The sequence below is a fragment of the Pyricularia grisea genome (assembly GCF_004355905.1).
Source record: "Pyricularia grisea strain NI907 chromosome Unknown Pyricularia_grisea_NI907_Scaffold_1, whole genome shotgun sequence".
Taxonomy (NCBI): domain Eukaryota; kingdom Fungi; phylum Ascomycota; class Sordariomycetes; order Magnaporthales; family Pyriculariaceae; genus Pyricularia; species Pyricularia grisea.
This window is the reverse complement of record NW_022156716.1, coordinates 7,496,033-7,521,240: the sequence shown is the minus strand read 5'-3', so window position 1 is coordinate 7,521,240 and position 25,208 is coordinate 7,496,033. Positions and strand designations below refer to the sequence as shown.

Genomic DNA, 25,208 nt, shown 5'->3' with positions numbered 1-25,208 from the left:
TGGCTGTGTTACTTGAATTCGCTCTCCCTTCCCGCAGTGAGTGCCTGTCAGTTCAGGACTGCAGCTCCACTGTCGCTGTGATGCCGCGCTGTGCCCAACAGGGCTGCCCCACGATTTAGCTGACATAGGCGAACGGGCTTGCGACTTTTCAGTGTCAATTTCAGTGTCAATGACTGTACAGCCAAAGCCAACCCAAATGGTGATTTGTAATTAGACACCCTAGGTAAACAACTAGGTAAATAAGTTGGTCATTAGAGAAGTAGGCTACAGTCAGTTTTGATACTAATTAACTGAGAACGACTGGTGAGCATTGGTAATGATTGCTTTTCAAATTAGCCCTCATTCCTAGGCTATCCGAGCAATCTACAGTACATATTGGCAAGCGTACGAAACTTAACGCCAACAATTTGACAATAGAGCAACCTTCTTAACTACAACTTCATCCCTTAATTATTGCCAAGAATCAACTCTTCATACAGCCATGTAACTTCCAAAGCGCAAGGGGTTTTAGAGGTTGCCCATCTACCTAGACAGATGAGTCTTTTTTTTTTTTTTTTTTTTTTTTTTAAACAGCCGAAGTGATTGCAGCCCAACCCACAACTGTTTCGCAAAAGGGTTAATGAGGCCGACAAAGCTAGTATTTCCGCCTTCCGCTAGATGAACGTGATGTTGCTGTCCCGGAAGAAATCGATCATGTCAGGGTCCATCTCGTTGACCCACTCTGGCTCTGTCGCCTGGGGAGGGTTGGCGACCACAATTGTATCGTCCATAATCTCGCCTTCAACATGCCCCTCGGGAGTATAAATCGAGTTCTGGCCCAAATCAAGCTCATGGTCTAGCTTGTAGATCTCACTTTCCGGCTCGTCTGTCAGCTTGTATGAACTTCCAGGCAAGCTTAATTCCTCGGGTGTATCGGTATGAACAATTTCCGGAGAAGAGCGCAAACCTAGCATCCGTGACGCCTCTAGGAGCTTCTTCTGGTCTTCCTTCGAGATGCCACCAGAGACAGTGATCCCTAGCATAGGCTCGGGTGTCAAGGTGACATCCATTCCGCCTTCCTTGAAAGGTCCTGGGGTAGCCTGAACCGCTTTGCTGGGGTCTGGATACTCGAAATTGTCAAAGTCAAAATGCTCCGGTTGGCCCCAATCCTGTAGATGACGGCTCAGTCGACCTTGATACTTCAAAGGCAACACTGTAAGGCCATCACCATTACCATCACCAGTGCCCTCAGCCTCGTTGGATGACGACGCGCTGTCGTCTTGAGACAAGTCAATGACATGTGCCTTCTGTATTTGATATGAGGTTGGTGCTATATACTTCTGGGCTCTTTTGCCTGAAGTAACAGCGGTGGCTGATTTTCCATGCACTTTTTGCGATTCGGCTCCTTTGGAAGGCTTCGGTCGCTTGGGTGGAGGCATGGAGCTGCTTAGTGAGCTCTTTGCTGTCGATAATCTAGGGCTGCTAGCACCGGTCTTGACCAGTTCCTCGCCGTCCAGCTTTCTCTTTTTGCTGCCGCCTTCGATGTTTGCCCTTACCCTAGGCTTGGGCTTCTTCTCAAGTCCTTCATGGCAGCAATTGTGTTTACATGGCTGTCCAGTCTTGGTGAGAGCGAACTCGGCACAAGTGTGGTTACATTTCCATTTCCCGCTGGGGAGCTGCACCGGTTCGTGCACTGTCTGCTCCGGAGAGGTCGCCTTGTTCGATCTTGCTATGTATTCGACAGAAGGGAAGTCATCATCATCATCATCCTCCTCCTCCATGGCATTGTCTCCACGAGACCTTTTGGAAGGGCGCGACGTGTGCTCCACTTGCTCCAACACCTGAAGAAGATCATCATCTTCCAAGCCATCCTCGTCAATCTCGATGGGCTCAGTGAGACTATTGCCAGCATTGTTCCTTTTGACTGGTTTGGCAGCTGTCTTTTGCATCGACCTTTTGGCAGACGTGGGGATTTGAAGGGTGCGATGGGCAGTCTTCGAGACGCCGAGCCCAACCAAACCCTCACAGTTGAAGTGGCAAGAGATGGCAGTTTCTCCGCTGTTAAATTGCGCCGAGAAGTTCAGTCTCACTCCATCACCTTTGGCCTTCCAGTCACGTCCACGCCAAAAGTAGACCAGCCGCTTTTCCGAGGTCTCAGCCAGGAAGGTGAGATAGCCAACCCTGCCACCCGGTAAGGGACCGCCGCTATCCAGACGCTGACATGTCAGTTTTGCCTCAACTGTAACCGCTGCATGGTCATCCTCACTGGGCTGACTCGGGTTAGATGCCTCAGAGAGCTTGAGTTCAAGGCCCAACTTGGGGAACATCTTCATGGTGTCCATGAGATTCTTGCCAAAAGGGGGTTTTCGGGTCAGGAAGGTCTCTATTTCCATGTAATCTGCCCCCAACAGCGACGACATGCTTGTAATACCGTGGGCAGTAAGCTTGCGCATGGAGACTGGACCTATGCCAGGGACTTGGAGTAGCTGCGATGGCAAACCTTCCCACCCGCCCGCAATGACTGACCGCAGGAGCTCCAACGCATTCTTGACAGTCTCAGAATCTCCCTCTGCACCTTTGCAATCAATAACGCAGCGTAAAAGATACCTCATGCGGTCGAGGACCTGCCGCTTTGTGATGTTATACTGATTCTTTGACACAGCACTGCTGTTATCTGACTTGGGTGATGAAAACTCGCCACCACTAAGGCTAATCTGGATGATGATAAAAACCTTTTGCCAAGCCTCGGTGATATTTTTTGCCTTCACTTTGCTTCGCATGAACGGAGATTCATTCAGAGTCCGGTAAAGAGCCCTTTCGTTCGACTTGATATACAAATCTTTGAACTCTTCAGCTTTTGCCAGTGTCATGAGCTATGATGTGGGAGGGTGTTAGTTTGTACCACATATGCTGACAACGAGATACGTTGGAGACTTACAAGTTCAAAAATCCTTGTCCCAGTTGTCATGCCAAGGATCATCTTCATGGTTTCAAAGCGAATCATATAAGCCGACATTGCCCCCCCAGCTGGTGAGCACTCAAGAACGTCGTTACATGATCTGACCAAGTTTGCTTCCTGCAACAGATTGATATCTCGCTCGCAGATATCTTCGATCGATCTATCAACGTGAAATTTCCGCAATTTCTCCTGATTGGGAGATTGAGCGTCGAGTTTGTAATGCGACGGGTTAGAGTGGAGTCTGACACCGAAGAAGGTTCCTTTAAGCCAGTCCTTGGCAGAATCGAGGCTTTTGATGGTGCCAAGACATATCTCCGAGTTCAGATGCTGAATCAGGTTGTGATGTAAAGTACTCTCGAGAACCTGCGTCCCTGACGCCATGGCCTCGTATCTTGCTTTGGTTTCTGACCTAGTCAGGATGATGGCGACAGCGCTGGTGTCGAATTGCGGCCGGCCAGCTCGCCCGAGCATCTGCATCACTTCCAAGTCGGGATACTCGAGGAGCCTACCATCTTGGTAGCCAATAGTCCCTTTGAGGATCACGGTGTGGCAGGGCAGGTTGACTCCCACAGACAAGGTAGAAGTGCAACAAATGACGTGGAGTTGTCCTTCGAGGTATGCGTTTTCCACAGCCAACCGATCTTGCTGCTCCAGACCGGCGTGATGGAAAGCAACACCCTGCCGCGTGATTTGCTGGAGACCTTCATTGGTGACATTCACTCTCTGCTTAGGTTCAGGCCAGGGCTTCTCGTCGTCTGTGACAGACATCCACATTTGACTCAGCTTCTTGGCGGTCAGCTCGCATGACTTTCGCGTGAAGCAAAAGACAATGATGGGTTTCTTCTGGCTGTGTTTGTTTATCACCTCACACAGCTTTACATCTAGCTGGGCCTCGAACTGAAAGGCGTTTCCTGAACAATGCACACCGTAAACGTGCTTTTGTAGCTTGACGGGGCGAAAGTCTTCACCAAAAGTCTCAAGCCGGGCCGGCTGGTGTCTCTTGGTATTCCTGCGGCCCAACCACTTCGCGACGTCCTCACTGTTGGGCACAGTAGCGCTCAGAGCAACAACCCTGACGTCGGATCCCTGGGTCTTCATACGACATACCAATGCTTCCAGAGTAGCTCCGCGAATGTCCTTCAGGAAGTGTACCTCGTCAATCAACAATAGCTGAACGAGGTCTAGAAGCTTGCGATAATCTCCCCACCTCCTCGTTATTGAGTCCAACTTTTCCGGAGTTGTGACAATTATCTGAGAAGCTCTCACACGAGACATATCAGTGCTGAAGGTGTCTCCTGTGAGTTCGGCACAAGCCAAATTCAAGTGCCTAAACTTGCTTTCCCAGTCGCGCGACCTCTCCGAGCAAAGGGCTTTTGTGGGGGCGACGTAAATAACCTTGAAGTTTTGATCAGTCTTCTGAGAAAGGAGTTTGCAGATGGCTAGCTCGAAGATAGCTGTCTTTCCACTTCCGGTGGGGGCAGAGACGACGAGGTTATCATTTGTTTCATAGACAGATGCAAATGATTTGGATTGTACGGCGTTGAAGAGTTCGAAAGGGAAAATCGCTCGGAGTCTATCGGGTAGGACATCTCTGGGGCTGATCAGGTGGACGCCATTGGCGATTGGGGGAGCATGTCCCAGGTCGAGGTGACGCACGGTCTGCTCTGTCTGCGAGGGTGGCGTAGCAGGTTGTGCAGGCCTGCGGACGTCTTGGGATGTGTGTACACTCGTCGCAGGGTGGCCATGTGGACGCTCACTTAGTCTTGTTGTCGGGCTAGATATGGCGGGGCTTGATGAGCTGCTTAACGTAGATTGGTTTCCTTGAAATCAATGCGTCAGACTTATGTGTATTTAGCGCAGAAACATCAGGAAACATACCAATTTGTGGAATAGAGGTCGCGTTCGAGAAATGCTCGGAGGGACCTTGAGATTGCAGTATTCGCTGTCGGAGTGACGGAAAGGGGAAGACAGAGCTCGAAGACTCTGGCGTAGGTAGCTGTCTGTTGAATAGTGCATCTTGATATTGTTGAGCACCGACAGGAGGAGCCCAGGTTTGCTCTGGATGAGAATGACCGGAACCTGAATGCCTAGAGAGCGAGTTGGGATCAGGAGAGGGGCGTTCGTTGGCGAAATCCAGTAGCTGATATGTCGAACTCGACAAAGGTACCTCCATGGTGGATGGGATTGTGTGATCTTGCAGAGATGATCGACCGAGGAGAGACGGAGAGGTATTGAGAAGCTGTAGATCTAAGTGACAAAGAAAACGGTTAGCCGCTAGCTATGTCAAGATACTCCACTCAAGGCTCTGCCTTGGTGAAGAAGAGACCTCACCAAAAGCATCAAGGCCCATACGGGCTGATTGTGCCTGATAAATGTTGAAAATCGGCGGCGGCTGATTTGTTGGGCCTGAGTAGGGCGTGGGATGATTCTTTGATGGATGCTGAGGAATTCCACCACTGTAGGTAGCTGGAGTCACATCTCCGCTGAAGGCGAGACTCTGCGGAAATCCATGACCGCTTCCGGGGTCTGCGTTGTCATGACCGCCCATCTGGCTGGTGAATAGGCTGGTCGATCTGTCTCGACCTATACTCATTGCTGAAGCAATTCTTTGCTAGATGGAATAAAGTACAGAGAGAGTGGGAGGGGTAAAATGCCAGAGGGCAAGATGAACACCATAAGGATGAGACAGGATGTAGATCAGGTCAGAAGGAATGTCGACAAGATTTGTGATGAAAACGCGTTTATCTGATCGGATATGCCTGTTGTGTTGGTTGGTGAGCGCGAACTGGGTGGATGGTGGGGGGTTTTGTCGCAGCAGAAGGCAGTTGAGGCAGGTGGCGGAAAAGAAGAACGCGGGGATCCCGCATCTTAGGCACCCATCATCTTATTCTGAGCATTGCTGATGATAGTAGCTGTAATTTCCGTACCTTCCTTGCGTGGTTGTGCGGGCTGCCAAACGTTCCTTCCGGAAGAAGGGTATCTATGATGTATGTACTCCAGGCAATATGAGTTCACCACGTGATCCAAACGACATAATACCTTGATTATCCAGGTCAAGGTAGGTTTCAGAGGAAAAACTTGAGTAGGTATTGATAAAGATGTTATAGAATTCTCATAGAGTGGGTAAGATATTTTGTTGTAGAACTCGGGCCAATCTTTTATACCAGTCGTAGCGCTTTTGATCGTTCATCGATGGATCCCTGACCTGCACACACTGCCCATCCCTCCCAGTATCAGGCTTAGCGTGTCCCTCGTTCTATTTTGATTCAGTAAAGAGGTTTTAGATCATTCGACCATCTCACAAATAAACAAGCTCGATGAGCTCCTGTGCTCAGAGAGACGTCTGCTGCCTTGTAGATGCTACTTAACCAGACTCAAGAGCCAGACCTGTAGCCCTACTAATATCTTGATGTCATGCAGTATCATAAGCCCTTCTAACCGTATCTCCTCCTAAGACACAGCTGGTACGTCAAGAGCCACAGCTTCACTGACCACTAATTCCAGCCGCCCATGCTACCAGTCCCATTATCGGGTCTAGACATGACGACCCTCGTTCTCGTGAAACCACCTCGACAGTGTGTCACAAAACCGAATGGCTCGAGATATTCACAGCCAGGTTATATCTCAAGCAAGAGCTATGCCAATAAAACAAAAAAAAAAAAAAAAAAGCCTTTCTGTGTCACTTCCAATGTTTTTAAACGCCTGCCTCCTGAATCGCCAATGATTCCCCCAAATGTGATGATATATCCTATGGAGATCGTCGCGTCGCCATATACGAAGTGAGTTGATGTATAAGAAAAAAAGAAGAAAATGCCACCGCCCGCATGATGCAGAAAAAAAACTTTTGAAGTCTCATCACTCGTCGCGGTTCTTGCCTCGGGCAGAGGGCACCCTGTTATGGTGCCGCAAGGGTGAGGCAGGACGCGATGTCGACAAGCCCATTGCCTTGACGGTATCTAGTGGGTCCAGACGCTTCTCGTCGATCGAAGTCGGCTGAGGAGTCCTATCAATCGTTGTCTTTTCAAAGCTGACGATGCTAATGGGTGGCGGGCGGGTGCGCTTGCGGTCGGGGCCGCTGTATAGGTACGTCGCCAGGATGACGAGGAATGTCCCTAGCAAGAACTGTAGAAGCTCATTAGAATCCTATATATAATGATCGAAAGTGAGTGACCTCTTTTTCGGGGGTATTGAGAACAAAAAACAATAGGTCGAGTACGAATGCTCCTTGTTGGACATATAGTTCCTTAGTGAGGAAAAAAGTGAAAAAAAAGCCTTACCGCCAAATTGACGTTGACGTTGAAGAACCAAACGCTGAACAAAAAGCTAATCACGATGCTGATGCTAGTCGCAAAGTTCTTAGCAATATTGTCAGCATAGTTGATGCACAGACTAGCCAGCACGCCCCCGACGGCCTGCAGCACCACGGCCGTCCAGACGACCCAGTTATAGCCGTCGAGAGGGCCGTGCTTGATAATCTCAGCGCCATCCTTGCCAATGACAAGCAGCAGAGCTGGGAAAAGCGAATAGAAGGACAGCTGCACGTTGCGAGTCCACACCGAGACGGGCGTGGCCGAATCCTTCAGAACCTTCTCAAAGTAGACTCCAGTCAAGCCAGACACGGCCGCAGCGACCAGCACAGCACCCAGACCAATTGAGTAGTTCATGATGGGCGTGGTGTCCAGGTCCTCCTTAATGCCCTGGTACGTGGCCGATCGCTTCACTATGGTGCCAATAACACCATCCTCGTGGAAATCGTCCAAAGCCCGTTTGGTGAGCTCTCTCGCGACCTCTGCTGCGCCGTTGGCGAGCTGACCAAGTTCGTGGACTGAGCGAGGGAAAAAATGATCGCTGAAATCATGGATAATGAGTCTCGAGTCCTCGGCGCTCGAAGAGGGCAGAGACACGATCGAGACGCCGATAGTCAAAATGACCAACGAGACCCACTTCTTTGCAGACAGAGATCGACCCAACATGACAACCGTGAAGAAGGCAGTTGTAAGGATCTGCCAAGATAACATCAGCATCGGCATCGACATCCGCCTCGGCATTCTAAGCCGCGTTGCTGTTGCCAGGCGCACCGGACTTGAAGCCCCGAACACACTGTAGCCTTGATGAATTGTAAACCGGGCACTTTACATACCTTGAGCTGGTACAGAATTTGGAAATGTATTGGGTCCAAATTGCCCACGGCCACGTAGACCAGAGTGTTCTGCAGCGTGTACAGCGCCGCTGGGATAATGAGCTTCCATCCATCTCCAGAGAACACTGAGTTGTACAACTGTTCGAACAGCACTGTAGCTGGGGTCTGCGGTGCCAAGCTGCGCGAGTGCTCTAGGAGAGCAAAAGTAAGGCTGATGGCAAGTTTTATGATCTCATTGAGAAAGACTGCAGTCGAGGTAAAATAGCGGTGGTCGCCGTCTGGTGGCATGATTCGCGAGTAGTGCAGTATCTAGATATCCATGATGCGCTTCGGTCAGCTTCTCGTCGATCGCAAAAGCGCAGAGTCTCCGGTTAGAAGCGTATGTAGGGTAGGTGGCGCGTACGAGGATCAAGGCCGAGTTTTGAAATGTGAGCTACATGATCGAGTAAAGACACCAGGTTAGCCACAAGAAACGAGCAAGGCCAATGGCCCGAAAAGGGTTGCGCTCCTTACCGTAATCAGCGACACCTGCTTCATCGGCATCCCAAAAAGGGCTGGGCCCTTGATTGCGGGCGCTGTCGCCTCCAGTAAGACCATGGTGACGGTTTGAAGAGGTCGATGCGGGTTGGGCGACTTTGGTTGTGAAGCGTTTAAGCGATGGGAATGCGGCCGGCAAGCCGGGGCACAGTTGGTTTAAATAAATCAATTCGCCGGCGCGCGGTACTCTCGAAAGCAAAAGATGCCAGTTTGTATTTGCTGTTTGTGATCGGCGACTCTGGGCGTTTGGTGAAGTTGTTCGCAGAGTCGGTGAGTGTGCAAGCCAGCTTTTTTTTTTCTTCCCCCTTTGGTTCTGACTGGTAAATGGCGGGCAGAAAATGGGGGTTGCGCAAGTCGCGCTGTAATTGCCCAAATTCAACCGTGCCAGAAAAAACCCGCCGTCACGGTCCACCAAAGATGCCACACGTCACTCCTCGCCTACCCCTGACCGATAGTCCCAATGAGCGTCCGGGGAAGCAGCCCTGAATTAAGGCAAGTCATGAATTGTGGACAACAACCGAAGGACCAAACCAAGCAGGAAAACTGTCAAGGATTCGGCTTTTTGTACTATACAATTGATTGAAACAAGTGGACAGTCAAGACAAAAAAAAAACGGCCGGCTACCTGGGTTATAATTGTATTCTCTCCTGATGCTGATAATTTTCACCTTTTTTTTTTCCTTCCTATTTTCGTGCAGAAGCGTGCGTGGACCCGGTCTTGTCTGAAGTTCTCAATTCGGGCGGTGGAGGGCTTCTTTGTAGTAGAACGTTTTCGGTTTTGGTGGCCTATCTAGGTAGCTAGGATTGACCATGCCTGTCAACCAGCAAAACCTTTTGATTTGCTCTGCTTGCTTGACACCCAAGCGCCCGACCGTGCGTCCTTGTTTGGCGCGGACAGCTTCGGCACGCCGGTCGAACACGTCAATTCAAGTGCCCGAATGCGAGCTTCTCCTCGGACTGTGTCCTGTGCTGACAGTATTCCACCCAGATCAGCGTCAGCCTTGCGTGCAATTTTTTTTCTTCCTCCCCAACCACTCGCCAAGCTCTTTGTGCAGATCAAATCTGTGAGTCAAAAAGTGATCGGTACCAGGTAGCTTCAAGCTGGTGGTCTGGCCTTTGATTCAGGTACAAGCAAAATCTTGGCTGAGGTCACCCCACATCTGAGCGTAAATGCTTCGACGGCTTATCAGGGATTGGCCCCCCTTCACCCCTTTTTTGTTAGAACAAATTTTTAAAGTGTAGCGTAGCGTTCGTGGAATGTTCTCACCTAATCGACGGGATTGAGTTGGACCTTGGTGTAGAAAGGGAATAGAGCAGAAGCTGTACAAAATTTCGAGCTGGATGACTCGGTAGAGCTCTCTGGGTCACGCACATACACACATTAAATCAATTTCTTCTTGTGGGTGAGGCCTGGACTTTTGTACAGCAGACCCACAGCGGCTTCATCTAGCTCCAGCGATCAGCGGTATCCCATGGCCTCAACGTCCACACGACCCAGACGCGGCTCACATATCGCTTCGGTAATGGATTCTTCATTGCAACCCTATAGCAAGATTTTGAGAAAGATTCTCACATTTTGACAGCCCATTGTGCGTTGGGTTGTCGTCTTCAAGTGGTCGCGTGGCTTTCCCCAGCTTTTAATATAGCCAGGACACCATCTCTTTATATCGAAATATGTTCAGCTGCCGTCAAATTGATCATCACACGACCCATTTGCCCACACCACACCAATATGCAGGTCCAGAGACCCAAGAACACGGTGCCAGTTGCGAAGATGGTGACTGCTTTGATTGGCCGGCAGTACCCTTTCTTCATCATATACTTGATCGCAAGGCTTCAAGTAGCTCAGCTATCATTTACCGCGTTGTATTCCGAAAGCCCATAACCCACGCTCGGTTCCTCTGCCTCTCCATACACTAGCACCAGCCCGGCAAGCCTGGGTCTAGAACTAGATGTCCCCTCCCCCGCGATTGTGCCCTACCGCTAACCAAGAAACCAAAAGCCAAAATTCCAATACCGTAAAAGCTTAAAACCTAATACGTGTGACGCTTTGAATAGGGTCAGTGCACTTCTGCAGCCTGATTCTTTTCAACCGTGGTTCGTTTGCTAAAGGGGACGGGAAGGTTTGTCGGTATTAGTAGCAACATCTTTGGTGAGCTGAGGTACCTACAGAGCTTTACCTTGCCTACCTACCCTACACCATATCTCTATTCATTGAAAGAGGTCCCTGGCCCCTGACATACCTCTAGCGACCCGCCCCACTTAAAAGAGGCAACCTGACTAAGGCCCTCCCTCCCTCGCCTTAACACTTGTAACAATTTATCGAGACGTACTTCGTAGCATCAGGCATGTCTCTTACCAATATTGTGGCGAAGAGACTGAGCAGTCAACCTATTAGATGACTGAAGGAGCATAACGGAGGCTGGTTTACGGATACAGGAATCTTGTGCTAGCAAAACGGTTTGGGTTGCCTTTGCCGCTAAATATTGAGCAGATTTAATTACCTACCTAGGTGCGTTACCTACATACCACTTACAACAATTCGCCCCCACCACAGTCCACGTGGGAGACGCTCTTGTCTGGCGAGAGAAAATCAAGAAGCATTTCTGATCGGAGACCGAGCGCTACTCCGTTCGATTACCGACTAACCCCATCGTCGCCAAGGTCGAACCCCGCGACCCCGCGAAACCCGTCCCGCAATAACCGGACCAGGTCTTGATAAAAAGTTCCCCCGGGGTCTGGACCTCCGATAGACGCCGATGGCATCCACCGACGGGGCCGGTGGCCAATCCGGGACGTGATGATTGGTTATGTGTGGCCTCTTGGCAGTTGGCCCGCGATTTCCCCCGTGGGACAGAAGCGAGTGTAATGAGGGGAAAACACTTGGCTGGGAGGGGAAGATGCAGCACTATCATACGTTTGGGAAAACTTCACCGTGTCAATTCAACGAGTCAACTAACATGTCTGGTTCCCGCGGGTAAACGTCAGATGGCGGTCATGTCATCTGAACTGGTTGGATAAGGTAGCGTGCCGGGAAGCCAAGGAAACATAGCTAGCTGTCTTGGGATGAACACAGATATTTTGTCCTCAATTGACAGCTAGGATGAACAATTGTCATGAGGCGACAGTTTGGAGGCAAATGCAAGTTTAAAGACGAATGAGCGCCTCAAGCGCGTAGAACAGTTATTGGTACACGTAAGGAATGGGTCGGCTACCTCCCCATAGAAGGCTGAGCTTAGATGCCTGTAGCCCAGCTTGCCGAGTACATAATGACCGTACTGTAAGCATCGTCCTGTACTTGTGTATACTCCATAGTAGGTAGACAGACAGTTTTTGCCACGTGTTGACCTAGCCTTGCTCGCCTTGCCACCTGATACCAGCGCAGATAGACAAGTTGAGCCACTGCGAGTGTGGCCAAAGTACCGTACTAACGTTGTTTTGAGTAGTTAGTTACAGTACCTAGTGAGTACCTAAGCAAGCCAAGTCTAGAACAACCTCTTCCTACGCCGTACATTAGAACACCATGCAAGTCGGCCACATTCGACTTTCTGGAGACCCACACGAACAGCGAAAGCTGGGCATTGTTGCAGAAGCCAATGAAGAGGTAACCTATCTGAGTAAACTAAAGAGATAAGCACTACCAAGTGTAATATTAGCTTGGCAAGGAAGATCAAAGAATGGGGAAAATGCGGCCGGTACAGTATGAAGCGAATGGATTTTACATTCAAATCAGAAGAAGAAACAATTGGACGCCAATCGACATACGGGAGTATTTACTCGGTATTCCGTAAAAAAAAAGCATGTATGGAAATAACAGTTGCTATGGACGCGTCACCTTTCTCAGATTATCAACACGCCATCAAGGGATGTAACTACCGTAGGGCGGCTTTAATGGTATTTAGGCGAGCGACAGGGCGGAAGCGAATGTCTACCTACCTCATGTACAAGGCGATTAACAAACAAGGCACCAGCGGCGGGAAAGCGACCTGTAATAAGATCGCACGATTTGTTGAACCACAGTGTCATGGCTCGATTCAAACGGTAACCTGCAAAACCAGTGTTTGCCAGCCAAGCACCGCCAAGTGACAAACTGATGCACCGCCACTTTTATGCCCCACCTACTGTAGCTCTTGGCAGCTGAAGGAATAACATTATTGGTAGCACGTTTTTGACTCCTAGCGAGTTGATCTCCGTACCAGGTGATGACGCAGTGGAGGAGGTCTTGGCTGGCACAAAGAACAAAAAGAAACGTCGCACTGTTTCCTCCATTCTCCGTTTGCCAATGATGGAAGGTACGGTACTATACATTGGGTACCTACAAACTTGATCGAGCGGGCCAACCAGCATTCGGGGGGGGGGGAGGGGCAGGCAGTCAGTCAGTTTTGGCATTACATTTGCAAACAGTCCAGACCGACCTCCATTTGGCTGCAACTCGGTGAGATGTCCGGTACTGTGCCGTGGCATGGCGCTAAACCATATTCAGGCTTTCTTTGTAAACGGCCGGTCTTGGCTCACCAATCCACAGTCCAGGTTAGGTTAATTGTTGCTTTGCTGGATGAGCACGGGACCAAGTTCTCTACGAGGTAAGGGTTCCTGAGATGGATCGCAATGCTCCGGTCTCCGGGACAGGCGGGGAGCCGCTGTGTTTGCGATTTGGTATAAGACACTGCCCTGAAAGCCCGGCCGGCCTCTTACCGATTTCCTCTCCCGTTTCTGGAAAGACCTACCCACGCCACAGCCCTCTCGAGGTGCAGATTTGTCTTGATTTAAAGCAGTCCTCATTCCCCAGAGCCAAGCAAGCTCAGTAAATAAAAAAAAAACCCCTTCTTACTCTCTTCTGTCTCTCCCAAGTCGCAGTCTCTTTCACCACTCCCACCCCATCAAACAACCTAGGCATTTTGCTAAAAACAAAGTGCACTTCTTTCTCCCCCGCGTCGCCGTCGCAGTTAAAGCCGCTTGAGAATCGATGGGAAAATCCGATTCTGTTAGGAATGGTGCAAATCTCGATTCCGCGGAGACCGTCGCCGAGCAGGACGAGCCGCCTAATGGTAGTAGTGGTTTAAATGTGCCCTCAAAACAACCATCAGAAGCAATAGAGAAGCTTCAACAGCCTAAGAGTGACGCCAAAGCCTCTCGCCCCGAATTTTCCGCAACCGCATCGTCGTCCTTCGTGCCCATCACTGCGACGACCTCGCGCTCATCCGCGACCGCCGCCGGCACAGTTGAGACCGCCCAACTCGGCAACGATGTTGCCCTCTCCAGCCACGGAACTGCCGCGCACTGCGTGCCCGTCTCCCAACTCACAGAACTCTACCAGACAGACCTTGAGGATGGTCTCAGTGCCGCAGAGGCTGCCATTCGTTACGGCAGAGATGGCGCCAACAAGATTGAGGGAGCTAAGGGTGTATCCCTTTGGGAGATATTCCTAAGGCAGATCTCCAACAGCTTGACCATTGTACTCTTTATCGTCATGATCCTTTCGTTCGCCATTGACGACTACATCGAAGGAGGTGTTATCACAGCTGTCATTGTGCTGAACATTATCGTTGGGTAAGCTTTTCTTCATCCCGCCTTTTTAGCCCAACCTTTCTTCGGTACCTGGTACTAGCTCTTCGGGGTTCGGCTGTTGGGCGCCAACGGTACTGCAGGCGTTTACCATGTGTGCAACCCAATTTGCTGTCATTGGTTGAGACAAGCAAGAATAAACGCCGCCATCGTATTTTGCCACAAAAGCCACATTGTTTATTCCAAGCCCATCATAACTCAAAGTCACTAACACCTTTTCAACTTCAGACTTGTTCAAGACTACAAAGCCGAAAAGACAATTCAGTCTTTGTATGCTCTGTCTGCCCCAACCTGTAAGGTGGTTCGTAATGGACAGATTGAGACGATCAAGGCCGAGATGCTCGTCAAGGGCGATCTGGTCATGATCAGTGTCGGCGATGTCATCCCTGCCGACCTTCGTCTGGTCAGTGGTATCAACCTGTCTACCGACGAGGCTCTTCTCACCGGCGAATCTGTTCCAATAAGCAAGCACCCCGAGGCTGTCCTCGACGAGGCCGATGTACCTCTGGGTGACCGTTTGAACATGGTATACTCTGCGGCCACAGTGACACGTGGTCGTGGTACCGGTATCGTCGTCGCTACCGGCATGCACACTGAAGTGGGCAAAATCGCCGAAATGTTGCGAAACAAGAAGGACTCGATCGATGACAAGTCCTTCTTCGCCCGTACCCTGATACGCCTCAAGCGCGGCGTTCGTCGCCTCCTAGGCTTCGAAGGAACACCTCTCCAGGTTAAGCTGAGCAAGTTTGCTCTGCTACTCTTCGGTCTTGCCCTCTTACTAGTCGTCATCGTCTTCTCAGTCAGCAAATGGCAGGTTGGCGAACAGGTGCTCATCTACGGCATCTGTGTCGGAGTGGCCGTTATTCCCGAATCACTCATTGCAGTTTTGACCATCACAATGGCAGTTGGCACAAAGGCCATGGCCAGCGGCAACGTCATTGTTCGCAAGATGTCTGCCCTGGAGGCCGTAGGAGGTGTCACCAACATTTGCTCTGACAAGACTGGAACGCTGACCCAAGGTCGTATGATCACTCGAAAGATCTGGTTACCTAATGGAACCACGGCATCTGTTGAGGGCACTACCGACTCTCACGATCCCACTAGTGGCACAGTCAAGCTCAGGGAGACAGTTGACCAAGAGAAGGCTGCTGAAGCAATACAGTCTGCGGCCTTTACTCACTTTTGCGAGTCGATAGCTCTCTGCAACAACTCGACTGTCTCAGACGGCAAAGCTAACGAGACGGACAATGGTTCCGTCACGACTGCTACTGCTACCCTTTCATCCCCCGGCAATTGGACCGCGGTTGGTGAACCTACAGAAATCGCTTTGCAAGTCTTTGCCATGCGCTTCGGCAAGGGCAAGGCGGATCTCATGCAACAAGACCAGCGCCGGATGCTCGCCGAGTTCCCCTTTGACTCGTCATGCAAGCTCATGAGTGTCGTCTACGAGACGAAGAAGTCTAATCTTCGCTCGGTTTACACGAAGGGCGCTGTTGAGACTCTCCTGCCCCTTCTCCAGGATTCCGACGAGTTGAAGCAGCAAATCATTGCCAAGGCCGACGAACTGGCATCTCAGGGCCTCCGTGTTCTCTGTGTTGCTAGCAAGGCTGTTGGGCCGGATGTGCAACTTTCCGAGCGACCTCAAGCTGAATCCAATCTGCACTTCCTTGGTCTCGCTGGACTGTACGACCCACCCCGTGTCGAGACTCTCGGCGCGGTACAGAAATGCCGCGAGGCCGGCATCTCAGTTCACATGGTGACGGGAGATCACATTAAGACTGCCACCGCCATCGCGTATGAAGTCGGCATTCTATCTCACGACATGGATCCTCTTCCCAGCCATGCTGTTATGGCTGCTGCTAAGTTTGATTCATTGTCCGACGCAGAAGTCGACCAATTGACCAAACTCCCGCTTGTTCTCGCCCGTTGTAGCCCTACCACCAAAGTCCGTATGTTGGAGGCCATGCACCGCCGCAAGGCTTTCTGTGTCATGACGGGTGATGGTGTCAACGACTCACCCGCTCTCAAAATTGCAGACGTCGGTATCGCCATGGGTGAGCGCGGTAGCGACGTTGCTAAAGAGGCAGCAGACATGGTCCTTACCGACGACAACTTTGCTTCCATTGTTACTGCAATTGAGGAAGGTAGAAGATTATTTGACAATATTCAGAAGGTAAGCCATATTCGCAGATGTACAAGTTTGCAAGAAACAAAACTAACATGGTATCTAGTTTATCCTTCATCTTCTCATTTCCAACATCTCTCAGGTCATCCTTCTGCTTATCGGTTTATCCTTCAAGGATGCATCCGGTGTTTCAATCTTCCCCCTGTCCCCCATTGAGATTCTTTGGGTCAACCTCATCACCTCGTCATTTTTGGCACTGGGTCTGGGTATCGAAGAGAAGCAACCCGATATCTTGACTAGACCTCCACACGATCTCCGTGTTGGTGTCTTCACGTGGGATCTAATTCGCGACAAGATGATATACGGTGTCCTCATGGGTGGCCTCTGTTTGGCCGCTTTCACCTCCGTCGCCTACGGCATGCCCGGGGAGCACGGTCTGGGACACGGGTGCAACGACGGCTTCAATGAGACATGTGGTGTTGTTTTCCGTGCCCGCTCTACCACGTACGCCACCTTGACTATCTTGTTGCTCGTCACATCGTGGGAGGTGAAGCACTTCACTCGATCGCTCTTCAACATGAACCCGGAGCGCGGATGGCACGGTCCTACGGCTGTTTTCAAGACCGTTTGGCACAACCGCTTCCTCTTCTGGTCGGTCATGGCTGGCTTTGTCATCATGTTCCCAGTCATCTACATCCCTTACGTCAACCGTCTGATCTTCAAGCACGATTCTATCGGATGGGAGTGGGGTGTTGTTTTTGCGTGCTTCACTGTCTACGTTGGTCTGGTCGAGGTCTGGAAAGCTATCAAGCGTAAACTTGGCCTTGGCTTGCAACAAAGGACCGACGCTGCACCGCCTTTGCCGACAGCTGAGGCTCAGGTCTAAGGGGTTTGCCAAACTAGAACACAGTGGCAGGTATAGCTGCAGTCGCAACACTGGGGCTATCTAAGCCCAGAATAGGTGCTTTTCATTCTGGAACAGAGGTTGGGAGCGGATTCAACATGCGCACTCTGGAAATTTTGAACATGCACAACGGGGTGGGAAAGAAATATTTCCTCCTAACATCTTCATTTCTCAACATTCTTTACACATATTATCTTTCAGATGTAACTTTTTCTTCTTCTTTTTTAGTCTCTTATGGCGCACCTCGCAGGGGTGGCGTTCTTTATTGAGCTGGTATTTAGTTGTCTCAATTGCAAACTCTGTGTCTGCATCTTTTAGATATGAGTCCCGTTTGAGCTCGTTACATCCCCGACAAATTACAGTGTCAACAGTCTCAAGAGTGCAATAGTGAGCCAGCCGGCAGCGATCATGTCCAGCATCCCGCTGACATTCTTCTGTTCCGATATGGCTTCGTTATATGAATCCATCATTGGTATCTTGTGCTTCTTGGCCCAAAAGTCGTGCACGTAAACGGCGGCGTATCTGGTCCCAAACGCCAAAATCGCGGCCCATATGGGCTGACTGACGGACCAGCCTGACTTGGCGAGGAAGATGAGGTTGAGGGCCGATAGGAGGGAGATGAGTGCCTTGTGTTTGTAATTTTTTTTTCTTTTTTAGTTTTCTAGTCAAGACCAGGTGTTTCCAAGATAAAACAGACTCAAGTACCCTGGAGGGACACTGCCAAGGAAACGTAGTCATGGGGGAGCATGGGTGGGGGAGGGGGGCGATTGATTAGATTAAGAGACTTACAGCGACGATGCCGGCGCCGACTGTATACCGCGTGTTCCAAAGCCGCTCCTCAGCTATGTTGCTCCACTCGGCGGCCTTTTCGGCCTTGTCTTCGTACTTGCGCAGCCTCGGGATGGAAGAGCCCGAGACGAAGAGGGCTGCGGCGGACACGGCGCCTGTTATGATGGCCAGGATGGTTGTAGGGAAGCCCATTTTCTTTTTTTTTTCTTGTTTCTTCTAGGGAGGAATTTTTGCTTTTGAACTACCTGACTGTTGGGTGGACTTCTCAAGGACTTCTTGTAAGGAGATAAGGGACCATTGAGGATAGGCAGTTCCCCGGTTGTTTTATCCGGACGTGGGGTGGTGATCTATGTATGATTCTATGGAGCTTACAGAGCTTAGATGCTAGGTATCATGGCGGAGTAGGAGTAGTTATTGCAGGGGATAGGATGGATCTGGATTTTTTGCTTCCTGAACGGCAATGCACAGAAAATCCAAGCAATCCAGATTAGATCTGGTCTAATTTGTTCACTAAACTTGGGGCAAACCAGTCAGAGCAGAAGATGGCGTTGGAGAATTTTGGGGCGAAACATGAGCTCTTCGCAGCTGTCGCGTAGGTTTTTGGGGGGGACAAGATGTAATGATGTCATGACCGGGTCTTGTGGTGGAACAACACAGCTATCAATCATTTGGCAAGCAGCTCCATCCGCGATTTTCTCCCTGAATAATACGTAGCAATACGAACATATACCGCTGCCAGCTCTTCAGACGAATGTTTTTTTTTTTTTTTGTCTTGCAAGGTGGCAGGGTCTTGCCACAATTTTAGCATTTGGTCCCGCCCAATAAAAATAACAGTCCACAGCACAAAAAGTACATCATGCAAGGTACAAGATGGTTAAGTCCGAAGTGAGTAAGTGAGTGGGCAAATCAATTAGTTCTCTGCTTATGTAATCCGTCGACTGACGTCATGCTTCATCTAGGATGCAAGCTACATGAGTCTGACTGGCTGTTCATCGTAATTCTTTCTCCAAATAGAAAGGGTAAGGGGTCAAAAAGTACCGTATTAAGGAAAACTGGACGAGCTGGAGCGGTACAACGGACAGTACGGCAGTTGAAAGTACGGATGTGAGCTAGCCATGGTCAAGGTCACGGAGCGTGGAAAATAATCGTGACGTGCCGCCGCATACAGTCGAAGCCCCAATCCCTTTGCTAACAGGATGAGTGTAGAAGTGTTTACCTCAGAACGAGCCTTGGATTCCATGTACTGACGTGCTACAAGGCACATCTTGCCTGATTCCCATGACTGAACCCCCTCAGTAGAAAATGTCATTGCGGAGAATGCTCCGTATCCAAAGACATTGCAAATGTGGAGGGGCGCAGGCAGAAGTGGCTCGTTGTGGCGTCAAATTGCCACAATCACTGCAAATACAAGAAAATCCGATACTAATAATAGGATGCAAATGATCTTCTAGGTCTAGATAGAACCAAAAGGTCTCGTGCGTGGTCGTCATCCAGCGACGCGAGGCGAGTGGACCGCGCGGCATTCGTTCTTGGCTGGTCTTGACTGACGGCATTGTGGATCTAGGTCCCTTACTTTGTGCAGTCACCGGAAAAAAAAGCTAAAGTGTGTCAAATCTCAAGGGTCTTATCGGCACCTTGATGCCGCACTGCCGCCGGTTACTTTGTGCCGGGCAAGTGATCTATGTCTTGTTCTTCCTATTTTGAAAGATGTTGGTAGCTTTGTCAGTTCAGCTCCGCTGGGGTCAAAGAAGCCAAGCCAGCCTACGGCATCATGACGTTGAATTCTGGCCCGGCCGATTTTGGCAGGCGGGCTTTGTCGACAAAACGTATGCCCAGTGATTCTAGATGGGGAGGGGCAGCGTCATTGCGGCGTCGTGGGGATGAGACTCGGTGCTCACCGAGATCTATAAGTGCTGCTGATTTCTTGACTTCCTCCTCCTGGGATGAATGAAAGCATCTCATCCCAAATACAAAAACATCAAACGATTTGACCACCAAACTACAGGGTCAAAAATAACAACTTCAAAAGAGAACCAAGTCTCAAGACAAAAAAAAACCACTACCTTTCGCCGAACGAAGAGTCACAAATAGTGACCCAATCGACAAACCAAATAAACAACTTATTCAAAAAATTCACAACAACCTACCAACCACAATGTGCTTCGGAAGCAGAAGACGTACCGGCGGCGGCGGCTACGGCGCGCGCCCCGTTGTTGTCCAAGAGACCCGGCATCACCACCACGGCGGCGGCGGTATGATGGGCGGGGGTGGCATGATGGGTGGACGTCACGGAGGCGGCATGCACGGCGGAGGTATGCACGGCGGAGGCATGCACGGTGGAGGCATGGGCGGCCGACGCTCAGGTGGTGGCATGCTGGGCGGGATGATGGGCGGCGGCAGGAGGAGGTGTTAGATCAAGCGACGTTTTTTTTACGATATGAGAGCGATGAGCGTTGTTGTGTCATGAGTTTTGCATGAGCGCTGAGCGGACTACAACTTTATTTTACAAATTTTTTCTTTTGTTTTTGAGGAACCGAGTCGTACAATAATTGATCCTTAATCTTAGCATTAAACTTTGACTCTATTATTGTTCAATCCAAATTTGGGTACTACAACCTACCCTATCCCAGCTAAGGAACAGCTAAACTTGTCCATAAACAAGTCAAGGATGCCGTCACGTGACCGTTGGCTGCCAATTTGGCTGTAAAAATCAGAATCCTCTTGTTGATTCCCCCGCGAAGTTCAGTTCTTGAAGGAAAAGAAAACAACCATAAAAGCAAGAAAAATCTGTTACTCATAAAATATTGGACAAATTATCACAACACCAACAGGTTCAAGAGCATACAAATAACAAAAACTATGGCCAATGCCGATCCGATTGCCTCATTGGGGACAAGCCTGCCACGGTCGCCCGAGCTAAGCAAGCTCAGTGTCCGGTGTGCGCTCGCCAAGAAAGAATGGGACGAATTGATCCGCACGGGCAGGAAAACAATGACGACGCGTCGGGAGCTGAGCATCAAGTGGAACGTCGAATACTCGGTGCTGTGCCGGGCGCTGCGACGAGAGGACCACCGGCGCATCAGGTCGCGTCCGGCCGATCATCATTCTGCCGGCACCGACACCTCTTGGTTACCCATGCCGCCGTCGTCCTCTCCAGGACCCGAGGTGTTGTCATATCTATCCGGCGTATCAGAGGTAATACACCAGACATCAGTCCTGAGGGCCCTACCACAGTCGGCGGCCACGCCCGTGGCGAGGCTTTGCGAGCTGCTCAACGCGCGCGCGCCCACGCCGATACCGCCCAACTCGGCCATGCGGCGGGTCAGGGAGCGGCACCTCGAGAGCGAAAAGGGCGATTGGACGGCCGTGTCGGGCGACAAGGCGTCGCTGCTCAGCGCTAGCGAGGAGGAGGCCATCCGCAGTTGGTTCCGGTTCCGGCTCGACGTCGCCGACCTCGTCACCATATACGAGATGGTCGACGCCGCCAACTCGGCCATCCTCATCAGCACAAAGGGCGCCCCGCTGGAAGAGGGAGGCGGCCAGTCCCGCGTCCCGCTCCAGATGGTGCGTTTTGCTACGATGCGTTGGGCTCGCGACTTTATGCTCCTGCGGCCTGATCTCTTCTGGAGCACCGTCAAGCCGCGCCTCTTTGATCTCAAGGAGCGCCCCGTTCCAGATACGCACTGCTTCATCGAGTGGTTCTATAGCCCTGCGGGCCCAGAGAAAAAGGAGCTCCAACCCAGGCCGGTGCCGCCCATGCCCATCAACACTGAAGTCTCTCCCGAAAAAGACGACGGGGGAACTCCCATACTACGGAAACTTTCGACCGATGACCGCATGCAGGACACTGTGAAATGATCATGTACTTCGGCTGGTGGTTTTCATGACTTGGTGCATGGTCCATTAAATCGGCGTTTTATGCTGTGGAGCAATTCGCCAAGACTATTTATATCCCATGTCTGGTTGTATATGTAGCTATCCAAAAGCGTTATTGTTCCTTGGTAAGTCTCCGCATCCCTGCGCATGACCCAGTCATGAACAACCCAGCCAATATCTCTAACTCAGCCTCGCGCCAGCTCATCTCTCCGCCCAGTGTCAGCGCTCCAACCGCCATCCGGTCCTCTCAAATCAGCACTGTAAAACTCTCTTATAAAGCGGTCCGCCTCGGCGATGATCCTGACGCTCTGCTCAATGCTCGGACTTCTCGGCCCGCCCATCGCCGCGGTCCACGACTCAAACAGCCGACCCAGGTGACGACCGCACGCTAGGACGTCGCTGGCCGCCAACATGTCGCGCAGGGCCGGGGTGCGGCACGCCGCCAGCAGCAGACACATGGCGCCGGCCATGCTCAGGGCGCAGATCCACGTGTCGACGAGGACCGTGTGGCCAAACCCGCGCAGGTTGAGCATGTGCAAGAGACAAGCGTCGAGGCAGCGGGCCGTGGCGCCGGCGTCCAGCGACGGGTCGTCGGCGTGCGCGCCGCTGAGCATCCACATCAGATAGGGCCGGTAGATGACGCTGCGGCAGGTGAGGTAGCGCTGGCGGAGGAAGCCGCCGTGCTCGGTGCTGCAGGGCCGCGCGTCCAGGGTGAAGGCGAAGGCCGCCGGGAGCACGTCGCGCCAATCTTCAAGCTGGTGGTCCAGCTCGGCCACGACGTAGGGGAAACGGTTGGTGTCGAGGGATGCTCCGGTGCCCCGGGCGTATAGGAGCTGGTGCACGCGGTTGAGGAGCCGGCGCATCGAGATGCAGGCGAGGAAGTAGAGCGACGACTGCTCCGCCGCGAGTGGGGTGCGGTGGGTTTTGTAGGGCGTCTTGCCGGGAAGCGGGATGGACGACTCGATGTGGGCGATTCCGGACTGGGGGAGGCCCGAGAGCTCGGCTAGGTAGTCGCTAGTTACGGGCAAATCTTTCGTGTTAGAATCTCTTGCCGCAACAACTTTAGAAGTTGAGTGATGAAAGATGCAATGAGACTTGCCTCTCCAGAATATAACAAGACCAAAATATCCGGCGTATTCGCTCCTGATCCTCATCGTCCTCGTCGTTTTCTGCCTGGTAAGAGAGCAGGAGGAGACAGCGCGCCGAAGCCGCGTTGATGTATTCCCAGGCTTGCAGCGGCCTGCGCAAGAATGCAAAGTATAAGCTAAAGTGGCAGAGAAGTGTAAGCAGCAGAGGTTAGCAAAATACATCTCAGATCTTTTTTTGATATTCGGCTGCTGAACAAACATACCCGACAAGAAATAAGCAATGCGTCGCTGCCGACCCGACAGCGGTATGCACTACGTGAATGCTCCTCAAGACCTGATCAAAATACAAGTCCCCCAACCTCCTCCGCGCCCGACGGAAACGCATCTCCTCATCCGAGAGAACATGGCCATCTACCAGCCCTGCAACAACCTGGCTAGCGCAGCCGAGCGCCATGACCAGGGACGCAAGACAACTGTCGACGGCGTGCTGGTCGTCTTCGTCGTCATCGTCATCATCATCTTCATCTTCATCCCCATTCTCGGCCTCCTCACGCTCCAACCCCGGCGATGCACTCCCTACTCCCTCCGCAACGGCGATGGCCCTGCACCGCTCCAGCTGCGCGACCGACGCGGTCGGGTACCAGAGGTTGACGGCGCCCTGGAACGAGTCGAGGATGCGGCCGACCTCCTTGGGCGTCACGCGCGGCGGCTGCGGCTGCGACGAACCCCCTCTGGCTCTGGGCGGCCTCCTCCCCCGCTCCAGGGTGAATATGGAGACGTAGTCGCGCCTCAGGCTCGGAAAGACGTCAAAGTGCGGCCACTGCAGGATGCTCTCGGTCGTGGACGTGTGCATCGAGTCCAGCACGGCGTTCTCGAGGCTGTTGCTGATGCCGTTGTTGCCAAGGCCGTGCGGCTCGGCGGCTGCGGTGCTGCTGCCGGTCGGTGTGGGCTGTTGTTGTTGTTGTTGCTGCTGCTGTGGTGGTTGTTGTTGGTGCTGGCGTTGATGAGGTGGGGGTGATTGGTACGGTTGTTGCTGGTGCTGAGTCTGATGCTGTGATGAGGTGGAGTGTAGACCGGCATGGTGCGAAAAGGGGCTGAGATGTACCTCGGCGAGCGGCGAGCCTGAGAAGCTGCTGCTGCCGCCTATCGAGCCGGCGCGGTGGCTGGAGAATGGAAGCTGTTGGGCTGTGGCCTGTTGAGATATTGGGGAAGATGACTTTACGGGTTTGGCGGATGTGTTAGCTAGGTTTTTCTTGTTATGGGATGTGATATATCCATGCGTTTCATTTGAAGATTCATCCAGTCTCCCAAGTGCGACTTTACTGACCAATCCGAGATTCATCTCCTGCAACATTCTCTCAAGCCTCAGGACACCCTCCAAAATGAGGTCGCTCTTCCCTCTCCTAAATCAAGAACAAGAAGCCGAGTTAGTACCAAAAATCATATCCGCATTTTGACATATTGACGAATAATAAAACGCGCTTGTCAAGGAAGCTAAATCAGTTCATATTAAACAGGAAAGAGGTCTACGCACGAGTTCGCCTCTGAGCCATATGTGCAGTCGCAGTCTGCCGCGGCGCAGGCCGCACAGGGTGTGTTGCCGTCACATCGAATCTTGCGGGCTCTGCATACGTCGCACTGTCAGATTTTATGCGAGATGTCAGTTTAAGGGTTGGCCCCCAATTGGTTCGGGACAGAACCATGCCCGTCAAGGATGTTTGTGTGAGTGTGTAAGTGCTTTTTGTGGGAGGGATAGAGAGAGAGAGTGTGTGTGTTTCTGTGTGTCTGTGTCTGTGTATGTGTGCGTATTTCCTCCGTATAAGTGATCATATCCAAAGGCTCCACGCGGCAGCCCCCCTTCTCGAAAAGAAACAAGTCTTCCAAAAATGGACACACACACACACCACCACCGCCACCCCACCTCCCCACCACCATCTCCCCCAAAGTTCCGCATATCCCGGGAAGGACGTACCGCATGAGACACCCGCAGCCGCTTCCGACTCGGCTCCACACTGCTCCCCTCACCGCCGCCGCCCCCGCGATCCATCATGCTGCCGATGGACGGGAGCGCAGCCATGGCTTACTTTGCGAACGGTTTTGCTCGTGAGGGGGGAGTGGAGGGGAATGGTATAATCTGGATGTGATAAGCTTATATGGGGGGGATGCTTGCTGTCTTATTTGCCGACAAGCCAGACGTCGTATTTTCTGCGGGTTATGACACCAAATGTACTTTTTGTGAAGCTGAAG

General features: G+C 51.5%; 9 protein-coding genes across 9 annotated transcripts; 4 read left to right on the top strand and 5 right to left on the bottom strand.

The window, feature by feature from the left end:
• Positions 1 to 653: 653 nt before the first annotated feature.
• Positions 654 to 5,531, bottom strand: PgNI_02293 (uncharacterized protein; the record flags this gene model as incomplete). Its single annotated transcript, XM_031122360.1, has 4 exons — positions 654 to 2,852; positions 2,918 to 4,758; positions 4,817 to 5,185; positions 5,270 to 5,531. The coding sequence occupies 4 exons, from the start codon at positions 5,529 to 5,531 to the stop codon at positions 654 to 656; spliced, it is 4,671 nt and encodes a 1,556-aa protein (XP_030987441.1).
• Positions 5,532 to 6,580: 1,049 nt separating this feature from the next.
• Positions 6,581 to 9,976, bottom strand: PgNI_02292 (uncharacterized protein). The gene is made up of 7 exons (XM_031122359.1): positions 9,882 to 9,976; positions 9,702 to 9,816; positions 8,592 to 9,583; positions 8,482 to 8,511; positions 8,079 to 8,387; positions 7,216 to 7,941; positions 6,581 to 7,060 (listed from the first exon to the last, which is right to left on the bottom strand). Exons 3-7 carry the CDS (start codon positions 8,673 to 8,675, stop codon positions 6,794 to 6,796), a joined length of 1,416 nt encoding a protein of 471 aa, XP_030987440.1. The 5' UTR covers positions 8,676 to 9,583; positions 9,702 to 9,816; positions 9,882 to 9,976; the 3' UTR covers positions 6,581 to 6,793.
• A 1,448-nt stretch (positions 9,977 to 11,424) lies between these two features.
• On the top strand, positions 11,425 to 11,595 carry PgNI_02291 (uncharacterized protein; the record flags this gene model as incomplete). Its single annotated transcript, XM_031122358.1, has 1 exon — positions 11,425 to 11,595. The coding sequence occupies one exon, from the start codon at positions 11,425 to 11,427 to the stop codon at positions 11,593 to 11,595; it is 171 nt and encodes a 56-aa protein (XP_030987439.1).
• A 117-nt stretch (positions 11,596 to 11,712) lies between these two features.
• PgNI_02290 (uncharacterized protein) lies at positions 11,713 to 12,128 on the bottom strand (the record flags this gene model as incomplete). Its single annotated transcript, XM_031122357.1, has 2 exons — positions 11,713 to 12,018; positions 12,069 to 12,128. The coding sequence occupies 2 exons, from the start codon at positions 12,126 to 12,128 to the stop codon at positions 11,713 to 11,715; spliced, it is 366 nt and encodes a 121-aa protein (XP_030987438.1).
• A 1,057-nt stretch (positions 12,129 to 13,185) lies between these two features.
• On the top strand, positions 13,186 to 17,559 carry PgNI_02289 (uncharacterized protein). The gene is made up of 3 exons (XM_031122356.1): positions 13,186 to 14,164; positions 14,408 to 16,352; positions 16,411 to 17,559. Exons 1-3 carry the CDS (start codon positions 13,581 to 13,583, stop codon positions 17,188 to 17,190), a joined length of 3,309 nt encoding a protein of 1,102 aa, XP_030986178.1. The 5' UTR covers positions 13,186 to 13,580; the 3' UTR covers positions 17,191 to 17,559.
• A 5-nt stretch (positions 17,560 to 17,564) lies between these two features.
• PgNI_02288 (uncharacterized protein) lies at positions 17,565 to 18,189 on the bottom strand (the record flags this gene model as incomplete). Its single annotated transcript, XM_031122355.1, has 2 exons — positions 17,565 to 17,834; positions 17,998 to 18,189. The coding sequence occupies 2 exons, from the start codon at positions 18,187 to 18,189 to the stop codon at positions 17,565 to 17,567; spliced, it is 462 nt and encodes a 153-aa protein (XP_030986179.1).
• A 1,963-nt stretch (positions 18,190 to 20,152) lies between these two features.
• PgNI_02287 (uncharacterized protein) lies at positions 20,153 to 20,410 on the top strand (the record flags this gene model as incomplete). Its single annotated transcript, XM_031122354.1, has 1 exon — positions 20,153 to 20,410. The coding sequence occupies one exon, from the start codon at positions 20,153 to 20,155 to the stop codon at positions 20,408 to 20,410; it is 258 nt and encodes an 85-aa protein (XP_030986180.1).
• Positions 20,411 to 20,856: 446 nt separating this feature from the next.
• On the top strand, positions 20,857 to 22,535 carry PgNI_02286 (uncharacterized protein; the record flags this gene model as incomplete). The annotated part of the gene is made up of 2 exons (XM_031122353.1): positions 20,857 to 21,846; positions 22,074 to 22,535. The coding sequence occupies 2 exons, from the start codon at positions 20,857 to 20,859 to the stop codon at positions 22,263 to 22,265; spliced, it is 1,182 nt and encodes a 393-aa protein (XP_030986181.1). The 3' UTR covers positions 22,266 to 22,535.
• Positions 22,059 to 25,063, bottom strand: PgNI_02285 (uncharacterized protein; the record flags this gene model as incomplete). The annotated part of the gene is made up of 6 exons (XM_031122352.1): positions 24,934 to 25,063; positions 24,496 to 24,599; positions 24,289 to 24,364; positions 23,225 to 24,177; positions 22,989 to 23,137; positions 22,059 to 22,903 (listed from the first exon to the last, which is right to left on the bottom strand). The coding sequence occupies exons 1-6, from the start codon at positions 25,036 to 25,038 to the stop codon at positions 22,059 to 22,061; spliced, it is 2,232 nt and encodes a 743-aa protein (XP_030986182.1). The 5' UTR covers positions 25,039 to 25,063.
• Between the last annotated feature and the right edge of the window lie 145 nt (positions 25,064 to 25,208).

Coding starts and splice junctions, on each gene's coding strand:
- PgNI_02292 (XM_031122359.1), bottom strand. CDS start 8,675: ATGGTCTTACTGGAGGCGACAGCGCCCGCAATCAAGGGCCCAGCCCTT. Junction 8,512..8,591: donor AGCAGGTGTCGCTGATTACG/GTAAGGAGCGCA, acceptor TCGATCATGTAG/CTCACATTTCAAAACTCGGC. Junction 8,388..8,481: donor AAAACTCGGCCTTGATCCTC/GTACGCGCCACC, acceptor ATGGATATCTAG/ATACTGCACTACTCGCGAAT.
- PgNI_02289 (XM_031122356.1), top strand. CDS start 13,581: ATGGGAAAATCCGATTCTGTTAGGAATGGTGCAAATCTCGATTCCGCG. Junction 14,165..14,407: donor GTGCTGAACATTATCGTTGG/GTAAGCTTTTCT, acceptor TTTCAACTTCAG/ACTTGTTCAAGACTACAAAG. Junction 16,353..16,410: donor TATTTGACAATATTCAGAAG/GTAAGCCATATT, acceptor CATGGTATCTAG/TTTATCCTTCATCTTCTCAT.